Source organism: Xiphophorus maculatus, chromosome 2 (genome assembly GCF_002775205.1).
Source record: "Xiphophorus maculatus strain JP 163 A chromosome 2, X_maculatus-5.0-male, whole genome shotgun sequence".
Taxonomy (NCBI): domain Eukaryota; kingdom Metazoa; phylum Chordata; class Actinopteri; order Cyprinodontiformes; family Poeciliidae; genus Xiphophorus; species Xiphophorus maculatus.
The window spans coordinates 5278270-5289671 of record NC_036444.1 but is presented as its reverse complement, the minus strand read 5'-3'; the positions used below and the strand labels follow the sequence as shown (position 1 = coordinate 5289671).

Below are 11402 nucleotides of genomic sequence, written 5' to 3'. Positions count from 1 at the left end.
AGGGAAATACCAACATCTATATTTTATTCTATTCTAGTGTAAAACGTTTGCTTTTATATTTGTACTTCTTTAAAAAACTGGTTAAAAGAACTTACCAAACAGAATTGAATAAAGTGTTTAAATATTTATTATGAACACAAAGTAAAGAACATGCCATATATTCCAAATCACTTTGTAGATATTAGTTAATAAAAATCATCTTTTGAATTTATTGTTGACAACAAACTAAAATAAATAAATGAACAATGAAACAAATGTATTCTCTTAGATTAAATGTGCAGATCACAAACCAAGACAATGTTAACTATTGTCTTTAAATCACAAATCACAGGTTGTATTTTAATGTTAAAGGTTATATTAAAAGTGTTTAATCAGTTATGTATTTAATAATTACTATTCACTAACAGCTTACAAGCCCATTCACTATCATTGTGGTTACTTGCAACTATTTCTAATCGGATGATTATCACTGAGTTACGCATCCATCTTCTCTCACTGCTGTGACTGTACTCACAACATCTGCCACTCCAACAGCAGCTTCAACAATAGCTTCAGCCGCTGCTGCAGCTATAGCTTCAGCAGTGGCTGCAACAGCGGCCTCGGCTGCAGCTTCAGCAGCAGCTTCAGCAGCGGCTGCAACTGCAGCAGCTCGCTCAACAGCTCGAATAAACGAGTTGTTTCTCTCTGCTGTCTCTCTATTTACTCCAGCCTGAGAAATCTCCCGACTAATGGCTCTTTGGGCTTCTCTGAACATATCGTTTGTGTAGCACCTGCCTCCATTTCTCTGAACCATATTGTCAATCTTCCCCACCAGCTCATTAACTTGATTCCTGTTCTCTTTGTTGTTGTTAAAAACATGAAAACCTCCTTTACATTTGCTGAGAAAATCATTGAAAGATGGGTTGAAATACACAGCTCTTTCTACTGAGACTCCATCTCTCTCCATTTCATCTCCATGACTGAACAAGGCCATGGTATATTTAGCTGCTCCATCTCCAAACATCCTCTTGATCATTTTCACCATCTCTTTGTCTTCTCTTGAGAAACGTTTTGGCTCGATCACAATCAGGAACACATGAGGACCAGGAGCACACAGTGAGACACATCTAGTCAGCTGTGTCTTCATCTCCTCAGCTGTCAGTTTGGTATGAAACAGACCCGGAGTATCGATCACTGCCAATCTACGGCCATCAGGCAGGGGATGGCTTTTCTTCTCGCACCCCACTGTATTCTTGCCAACTTCAAAATGATTAGCGTTCACAATGATGTTTCCCACAGAGCTTTTGCCAGTTCCAGTTTTGCCAATGAGCAAAATGGAAACGTCTTCTGGATCTTCAACTGGAAGAAGAAAAAAAATCACAAATAATGTTTGAAACTGAAAATTAAATGTTTATTTGAAAGAAACGTTTTGTAAAATCATACTATACTGTTGCAATCACATTTGTTGAAGAATTGTTGACATTGTAATATGTCAAAATCAAATCAATTCCCTTCCCACCCACCGCGGGTGGTTCTTATCCTCTGAGCTCGGGTCCTCTGCCAGAGGCCTGGGAGCTTGAGGGTTCTGCGCAGTATCTTGGCTGTGCCAAGGACTGCACATTTTTGGACTGAGATGTCTGATGTTGTTCCTGGGACCTGTTGTAGCCATTGGTCCAGTTTGGGGGTGACTGCCCCGAGGGCCCCGATGACCACAGGCACCACTGTGGTCTTCACCTTCCAGGCCCTCTCCAGTTCCTCCCTGAGGCCCTGGTATTTCTCTAGTTTCTCGTGCTCCTTTTTCCTGATGTTGCAGTCGCTTGGTATTGTATATTATATATATATACATATATATATATATAGGTTTAATTTTGAAGTATTTAACGTTGAAGAAACTATCTTGGCCTCTTTATTTGTCTAACTCTATCTTGATTCCCCTTTTCTTGCACAATAATTCCTTGTGTGTGTTGTTTTGCAGTAGTTACACCACAGTTTCTGTAGACATCTTATCGTTTTGTGTCCTTTTATCTCGTTAACATGTTTATTTTTCTTGTTTCTTTTTTGTTACCTTAGTGAAACCTCTGATATGCCTTGCATTTGTTTTCGGTACAGTGTCAGTAGATTCTCCTGCTTTCACTCTCTATATGTCAGGATAGGTGGCGCCAAATGCAGCCTTTAAGATGTTTTACTTTACATGCATGTTTCAATATCAGACCCAAACTGTAGCAGAAAATCACTTTCAAGTAAATTTGATCAGAGGCAACTGAAAAAATACCAGGCTGCATTAGCTACAAATAAAATCTGTATGACAATATTTTTTATGGTTATATTTTGAAGATTAAATAATACGAATAAATCAAATAGATTTGGTCTCACCTGTTTTCTGATCACATTTCTTCTTCTTAGCCTCTCCCACGTCCACCCGTGAACCTAAAAGGGACGAACAGATAGGAAAAAAATAAATAAAGATCAAATTACTTTGATCTTTATTTAACTATTTTCCTTAATGAATACATTGTTTGTAATATTTTAAAAATTAGCCATGACTTTAGTTGGAAGACAAATCGTGTGCTCTTCTTACCATCACAACAAGATCATATATTCAAACTGTTTTATATTCATTTAGAAAAAGAAAAAAAAAAAACAATACAAAAGTGATCAAAACTTTTTCATTGTTAGGATCCCTGGATGTTTGGTTGGGTTTGTTTATTTCTGTGGGTTTTTTGTTCCTGTTTTATTTAGATCAGTTATGTTTTTGTTTCACTTTACTTCAGTCCTTTATTGGTCATTTTAGTTTCATTGTTACTTTGTTTCCTTTTTTTTAGACCAGTCTTGTTCCTGTTTTCTTCAGTTCTTCGGTTCTTGCCAATTTATTTATTTATTCTGTGTCCTATATTTTTATATTTATTGATATGTTTATTTATTCCATTCGGTTATTTTACCTGCCTTTGAGAGTTGATATTTTTTACATTTCTTCGTGCACAATGACATTAAAAGGAATTCTGATGCTGTTATGTTTGTTCCAGGTAGTTTTTCTTTGTCAGTCTAGTTTTATAATGCTTCTTTAATCAAATTATTCTGTAGTATTTTATTTTCTGCTCCCTAGTCTGCCCTCCTTCTCCCTCCACTCACCTCTGTAAGCTCATCAGCCGTTTTGTTCCACATTCAAACTCCCTCATATTTAAGCAGTTTATTCTCAGTTACTCCTCGCCGGCTTGTCTTGTCAACTCCCATCGTGTTCCCGTACTTCTCCTTACTTGCTTAATTTCTCCTGTCTGGCTGTGTTTTGGATTATCTTTTGTTTCTTTCTGGGTTTCTGCATTTTTGTAAGTCTTATCTGCACTGTTTTCATTACATTTTCAACTCAATCCTACGTTTCCTGCCTGCTGCATTTAAATCCTCAACTACAAAAACATGACAATCCTGATTTAAAAAAAAACCAAACTAAGTGGATCAGAAGTTTAAAGGTTTTCTAACTCACCTTTTGTTTTGGACATGTTCCTTACAACAGGTTAAGGTGTGTCGATGTAGAGCCGTCGCTGATGAACAGCTTCAGTCTTGTCTCTGTTCCTATATGACAACCCGACCCAGATCCCCTCCCATGATATATTCCAACACAAGAAAAACTTTTATCTGAAACAGAAACCTAGTATACAAGTAACTTTCTGTTTGTACACAGAAACCGGTTTCTGTGTGCTACACCAATAGGTTTAGCACACAGAAACTCATACAGATACGTGTGTGTGTGGGGGTGTGTGCGTGTGTGTATAGCATTGGAGTCTGTACATAGACTACAAGGTCAATAATAACATGAAGTTTAATTTGAAAGTAAAAGTTGAGGCTCCATACTCCTCATTCTCGGAATTTCGAGTGGGGACTCCGCCATCCCAGATTTTTGTGCAATTATATGGTACCTGTTAGTGTCTAGAATTTAAACATTTTTTTCATCTTTAACTAGGTGAACCTCCGCGCTGCACAAATTTCAGGAAAATATCTGTAGCATTTCCAAAAAAAATATTTCATACACTACACTCAATTTATTTAAAGTGGATATTACCAACTTGAAAACAAGCAGCGTAAGGTTTGATACTAGATGAGTCTCTGGTTCCCAGACAAATCTGGTGGTTCAGAGCTTCCTTATTTGAATGGGTGGGACCAGGTGCAAAGAGAGCTGGACCAGTCTCACGCACAGACAAGAGAATTTGATAATCAAATTTCTTCAGTCATGGACTCTGGATGAAATTAAATTGACCGCCATTAAGAATTTAAACAACATTTTTTTCATCTTTAACTAAGTGAAAGAAATGTTCGCTAGTTACAAAGTATCTATGCGAATTGTCTGAAGGAACTTATTTATTATTTATTTACAGGAATAGTTGTGTCTCGTTCCCTGATTACCTCCTGTGTATTTAGTGTCACCTGTGTCTCTGCGTCTCCGTCGGGTTCTCATCTTGTATCAGTCGTTTGTCTAATGTTTTCTCAGTCCGTCGTAAGCCGTCCATTCGTGTACCAGTCGCTACCTGTGTTGAGCCCTTGTCAACCGCTCAGCAGAGCTGCCTGGGTTTTGGACTTTGGAGTATTTTTGTGCCCTATTTTCATGATTAAACACCATCATTAATTTTCACCTCGGTCTACAGCATCTTGCCTCACCACCTACACCCTCAATTTCTGACAAAAGGACCAAATGCAAGGAACTACAATGAGGTACGCTAAAATTAATAACATCATGGACCCAGATGGCTTGAAGGATCTTACATCAACTATCAAGGACTATGTGGAGGCTATGGCCAAATCCTACTCTGCCTGCAGACGGGCTCGGTTTCGCCACTCGCATGGTTCTGATGTTAGAATACTGGATTCCTCGCCTTCCGTACCTGGGGTTGGTATGGAAGCAGGAGGCAGAGTGGGAACGCCAGACAGCTCTATCCATTTAGCTAGTGACCCTCTGCCTCCCAAGCCAGACATCCCATTCTTCCGCTCCACCACCCCAGCTCCTGTGTCTCCGGAGCAGACGCCACTTCTGGCTCCAGCTTCTGCGGCCGCAACACCTACAGTCATCGCCGCAGTGGTCTCTCCGCCCTCACCACCACTACAGTCTCCCCAGCTCCAGCCACACTTCCAGCCACACCTCTAGCTGCTTCAGCAGACTTTGCTCCTCTCGCCGCCGCTGCAGCCTCTCCACCTGCAGCTGCCACTATCTCCGTGTCTCCAGCCACCGTCCCCATGGTAATGGGATTCAAGGCGACCAAGCTGGCTCCTGGCCTATAGGTGGTACGGTTGGTGGTGTGGTCCGCCCCAGCTAGTGGGTTAACTGCCCCAGTTAGTGGGTACATCCCCTATGTCCCTCCAGAACCCTCTCCCAGTATTCCCTCGTCGCCCCCTAGTGGTCCCAGTGTTCCCTCAGAGTCTCCGCCCCCTAGTGCTCCCTCCGAGTCTCCGCCCCCTGGTGCTCCCTCCGAGTCTCCCCCTCCTGGTGCTCCCTCTGAGTCTCTGACCCCTGGTGCTCCCTCCGAGTCTCTGCCCCCTGGTGCTCCCTCTGAGTCTCCGCCCCCTGGTGCTCCCTCTGAGTCTCCGCCTCCTGGTGCTCCCTGCGATTCTCCGCCCCCTGGTGCTCCCTCTGAGTCTCCGCCCCCTGGTGCTCCGTCCGAGTCTCCGCCTCCGGGTGCTCCCTCCGAGTCTCCGCCCCCTGGTGTTCCCTCCGAGTCTCCTAGTGCCCCCTCGTCGCCTCCCGGTGTTCCTAGAGCTCCTGTGGCCCGGCATCTGTGCCGCCAGACCCGCCTCCGGTGGTCCGGTACCTGTACCACCAACGCCTGCTGGACCCTCCCCAAAGGGTCCACTTCCTGCGCCGACGTCGTCCACCAGACCTGCCTCCAAGGGCCCAGCCTCTCCTCTGCCTCCCACGACGGTCCGCCTCCTGCTCCTCTGCCCACCCTGGTTGGGCTGTGTTTTTGTTGTTTTTGGTCCAAACAAAAACAGTTTTTGTTGTTTTTGGTCCAAACAAAAACACAGTTTTTGTTGTTTGCTGGTCCAAACAACAAAATAAAATAAAAATGGAATCTGCTTTTTAGCTATTCAAAAAACACAAATTTTAACATGCAGAAAAATTATTTTCTATTAAAAGAGGTGGAAAGTTTATTGAATTATTCAAGTTCAGATGTGCTAGAAGACAAAAGCTAACCTGCCTAAAAATCATAAATAATTTAAGAAAATAACTCATCTGAAATTTATTTTCAATAATACAAAATTAGAATATACAAGACCCACTTACTTAAGGAATAGTTAGAAATATATAGTAACAAGTCCAAGTAAAGTTGATACAGTAAATAATATTTTCAAATATTTTCAGAGCGAAATTATGAATTTACTTAATTTGTGATTTGCGGTCACATTTAGAGACTAAATTAAATAAAGTTAAGATAGAGAAAATAATTGTTGGTAATTAGGTTTTGCATTTACAAATGTTAAAAGTTAAACACTATCAAAATTCAGGCAGAAAAAAAATTGTTTAACTGAGAAAAACTGTAATAAAAGAAATGAATCTTTAGCACCATAAAAAAAAAGATCAAACATATAAAATGTATAAAATAAATCAACACATAAAATGATAGCCATTGAAACATTTTAGAAACATCCAAAGAGAACCAGGAAGGAGTTTATATATTTATACAAACTTACCTTTTCCTCTGGATGTGTTGCAGGTGGAAGTAGGTTAATGTAGAGCCGCTGTTGATGCGTTACTGATGAATATTTTGACTCCCGTCTCAGTTCTTATATAATCGCCTGACCCTGATCCCCTCCCATGATATGTACAACATATGAAGAAAACTTTTGTTGGAGGTCTGTCATCAAATATAGGATGTTTTAATCCACAGAAACCTGCTGGTCCCTGTTTACACACTGTTCAAGGACATATTTCATAATACAGATTTAAATAAAAGGTTAATTAAAATAATTTCAGGGGAAAATGTTGGTTTAAATGACCAAGAGTCGGTTAGTCAAAGTCAACAACACTTTTCTATCTTTCAGAAGACAAGAACTTATATCTCTACCAAAGATCCTTATTTAACCACTGAAATCAATAAAAAGTAGTTACAGTGATGCAGGTTCTGTATCAGCTCACTGGTGAATATTTTCCTGCTCTGATCACTGAAGCTGCTTCTGTCTGCTGGAGAACCTGGAGGTAAATTGGTGCTTGAGCTCAATCAGGTGGTTCTTTCAGAATATCAAAGGAAAAAACATCTGATACTGCTGTATCTGTGTTGATAATCATCTGAGACGTACAACTTGTTGTATAACCCATATAATGTATATTATGTATTGTTTTGTTTGTTTGTTTTTTTATTTTAGAGATTTCTTTTAATTTTAGGTCATTCACTCTGTATCTTCTGGCAGGAGAACAATAAATGAAAATCAGCCTTTGTTGTAATTGGGTGTGTTTATATTTGTGTTGTTCAAGCTGTGTATCAGTACGCAGTGTCCCTGTTCAGATGTTGAAATAAACACAACAAAACTAGTTTAAAATCACATCAGATTTAAAGGTATTTATGTGAAGAAAATGAAGAGTGAAAGAAGTCATATGCGTGCAGCTCTCTGATCATATACACTGTTGATGACACAAATGTACTTAATCTGATAACCAAACATGCAGATAGAATCAAAGTCTGAACTGGTAACATTGAAGGAAAACTGAGGATGAAACGTATAAAGGAGAAAACAGAAAACCTGACTGACTGCCTGAGGAACAAACAGGAAAGATTTGATCATCTAAATGTCTCAAATGTTTCCAGACTTTTCGTTTTGTGATCCAAACTGTCCTAAACTCTTTTAAATCTACATATGCATGTAGTGATGTTTAAAGTTGTTGGTTTTAGTCTTTTTTGTTACCACAGAAAGTTTTGAAAGGTGTTATATGGAGCTGGAACGATTAAACGTATTAATTGTGATGAATAAATTATCGAAATAATCATCAACTAATTTAGTAATCAATTAATCGCTACAAACTCTAAAAAGGCTATTTGCTAAATACCAACATATTCATAGCAGATATGAAGCCAAAACTGTACAAAAACTATTTACATTTTGGATTCAAAATATAAAAAACCTTGGTCTGTAAATATGTTCTCCTCAAGTGGCATTTTTAGCTTCACCTGGCAAAGTTATGAAAATAAAATCTCCCACAAATCACATTTTGATATCCAGTTATTAGTTCATTTAAAAAAATAATCGACACATCGGCTCTAAACTATGTTAAGTCAAGCAGAAAGAACTGAACGTTTCACAAGGTGATTTTAAATGTTTGTTTTAGCTGCAGATGCATGTTGTGCAGCAAATGATGAAGCGTTCACTGTAGAAATACTGTTATTGCATTTTAAGCAAAAAAAAGAAAAAAATTTCTTTATTTATATCTTTTATTGTGCTTTAACGTTGTATAAAATAAGAATTAAGTGGTAAAATAAAACCTTTGCATAATGAGCCAATTTGTTTCTGATTAATTGAAATAATCATCAGTGCAGCCCTAGTGCCGTATCACTGAACTCTTTATTTAATTTACTCTAAAGAGATCTGAAGTTTCTCAGGGTTTCTGAAGGACTTGCAAAGTTTTTGGATATTCACTGGACAACATCAGCATCAATTATATTTTCACAAAATTATTGGATGCTTTACAAAACTCCAATTTAACTCAAACTAAAACTCAACTCCGTTTTCTGCTGGTAGAAAAAGATTCAATATTTCAGGAGAATTACAGAAAGGTTTCAGTGAAACATGACTGAAAGCAGCAGCTGCAGATAAACAAGAAGTTGGTCTTTTGTGTTTATATGAATAAATGAAACTCTGTATGTTGTGACTAGAGGAAACTTAACAGCAGCTGATGCAGCTCTGTAGTTCAGAGAATATCCTTTATTTACATTGTGTGAAGAAGGAAGTTGCTCTCAGTGTTTTCAGCTCAGCTTCATTGTAAGAAAATGTTGGATTGAAAGTGGATTCTCTCTATTCAGGCCTCCTATCGTGACTTTGAATGTTTTCCTGCTCCAGCTTAGTGTGTGGTCCTGCATCACAGGAATGGCTGCAGCAGAGATTAATAAGCTGATGTGCTACAACAAGATGGAGGCAACATGACAGGCTTAGGAAATATCAGCTTCACTATCAGCTCCACCATCTGAGCTTGTTGTGTCTGTTTGGTATCAGAACTGATCTTCTGCTTTCATTCTTCTCAGCAGGCAGTTTGTTTTTGTGTGAACATTATGGAGTTTCCTTTATTCAGAAGTTGTTTCTGCTGATGTTCAGCTTTCTGATGCAAACTCAGATAATTGTGGAAGAATGTTTTACAGACAGTCATGTCCTCCTCCATGTCTGTGGTTGTTTTCCTGTACGTCTCTGTGATGGACCGATGACCTTTGACCCAATGGCTGACGGAGACTCGTACAAATATGACCAAGAAGAATCCAATCAGTTGAGTCGTCTAAAATGATACTTTGAAGACATAAGAACCTGGATGATTTAATTTTCTACTTAAAGATTCAGACAAGACAGACGGCGGCCATCTTTGAACCACAAAATCTGATGAAGAAACTTATTCAGTCATTCGTGGTATTAAAATGGCCACCAATAAAATTTAAACAACATTCGTTTCAACTTTCGGTCACTCATTATTTACTACATAGTTATGAGAATTTCCTTCTTTATTTACAGGTTGCAAATTTATTTAATATGCTTCTATCTCTAGATTGATCTGGAAATTGGGCCTGTTTTTCTTGTAAATACGATATTTGTGGTTAATTTGAACAATATAAATATACTTTAATCAAATTGTAAATATGCTTAGACGTCCCCTTGGCAAATCTGTGACTGAATGGTTAAACAGCACCACCTGCCGACCCCGCCGTGCCATTGCATTTAAAAAATACAACATGGAGTCACTTGTCATCTCTTAAAACGCAAACAAAATAGTCAATATAATAATAATATAACAGTCAATATTCATAAAACCTTCCAAGATTTTGGATTAAATCTACTTTCAGTATGGAGGACTAAAACTGACATAAAAAGAAATAAAAGCATAAATACATATTTAGTTTTTCCTTGTAAAGTTTGTTTTGGTCTGTGGCCTGTAAAGATGGCAACGAGCAACTGCGTGAGACGTAAACGTTGCACGACGTCTTTTCCAAAGCTCTATTGGCCAATAGTAGGAGCTGGACATAGAAGGCAGCTCTTCTCATTAACATAAAGATGCACACGGAGAAGCAGAAAAAGGACAAATCAAAAAAGGACAAGTCAAAAAAGGATTAACAAAAAAAGGAGAGGAGGCAATGACAAAAGAAGGGGGGCTTGTATAAGGAAATGAAAAACAAAATATCTACTTTTCTTGACAAAAACGCATGTTTAGGGGAAATGAAAAAGAAAATGTATACATTTCTTGACCGAAACTCGTGTAAGGACAAGGAAAAACTAAATATATATTTATGCTTTTATTTCTTATTATGCCAGTTTTGGTCCTCCATATCCATGATCTTACAGAAGAAACTGGGACATTTCTGATTTGTGTTACTTCCTTGTGTTGTTACAGCTGTAATAAAGCTTTGAAATGATTTTTTTTTTAGCACTTTACCACCATTTGGTATTTCCTCTGGGTCTGTTGGTCCTAACAAAAACTTAAAGTGGAGGAAAAAATAGTCGTGTTTATTTAAACCAATTCCTAGAAGAAATGAGGACATATCTCTTCAGAAGAGCTTTTTGTAAATTTAGACTCAGACAGGATGATGTCCTCTATGATCAGTAAATAACATTTAAAATTAGTTTCCTTAGTGTGAAATGTGTCTGTTTGTAAGAACATTGTTCAGAGATCAGGTCGTCCACACAGTTTTCCAGATGGATGGAGTTTCTTGATGACTGAAGTCCTGATGAGAAAACATGAACATCTGGATCATGAACGAGGATTTTGGATTCTGCATCAGAGTGCTGAACATCAGCAGACACAGTGACCTTTATTAAGGTTTGGACAAAGAAACTTCATGTTCATACAGATGACTGTCTGCTGCAAAGAATGAAGGGTAAAAATCAGTTCTGATTCCTCTGTATCCTGGTCTCCCATTATGACTGAATGTTTTCCTACATAACAAGCTGAAGTCCTGCTGGATCGTTGACTTGACCAGACGATTATTCCAGCAGCTGGACCCTGGAAGCTGCAGCCGTTTCTGAAACTTTCTTTTTCTGTGAAAAGAAGCTAAAAGATATTTGTTTGAGTTCATTGCCGCTGTTAACTCTGAATTTCACAGTGAGAGGAATCAGCTGTTGCCAGTGATGGCAATATCTCTAAAACTCCACAAGGTGGCGATGTTGGCAACCTTTTGAGGTGGACCTTCTCAGTGTAGTACTGTAGAAACAGTTGGACTGACTTCAGATAAAACAACAGCTGATTAAAATCACAT

The 11402-nt window shown here is 38.7% G+C and overlaps 1 protein-coding gene across 1 annotated transcript; it reads right to left on the bottom strand.

The window, feature by feature from the left end:
- Positions 1–115: 115 nt before the first annotated feature.
- Positions 116–5249, bottom strand: LOC102219375 (GTPase IMAP family member 2-like). Its single transcript, XM_014472193.2, has 3 exons — positions 3458–5249; positions 2353–2406; positions 116–1338 (listed from the first exon to the last, which is right to left on the bottom strand). The coding sequence occupies exons 1-3, from the start codon at positions 3471–3473 to the stop codon at positions 467–469; spliced, it is 942 nt and encodes a 313-aa protein (XP_014327679.1). The 5' UTR covers positions 3474–5249; the 3' UTR covers positions 116–466.
- Positions 5250–11402: the final 6153 nt, after the last annotated feature.

What these genes read in the sequence shown, in the direction of transcription:
- LOC102219375 (XM_014472193.2), bottom strand. An exon ending in GAAATGTGATCAGAAAACAG is followed by an intron (nt 1,339 to 2,352) that starts GTGAGACCAAAT and finishes TTCTTCTTCCAG; the next exon opens with TTGAAGATCCAGAAGACGTT.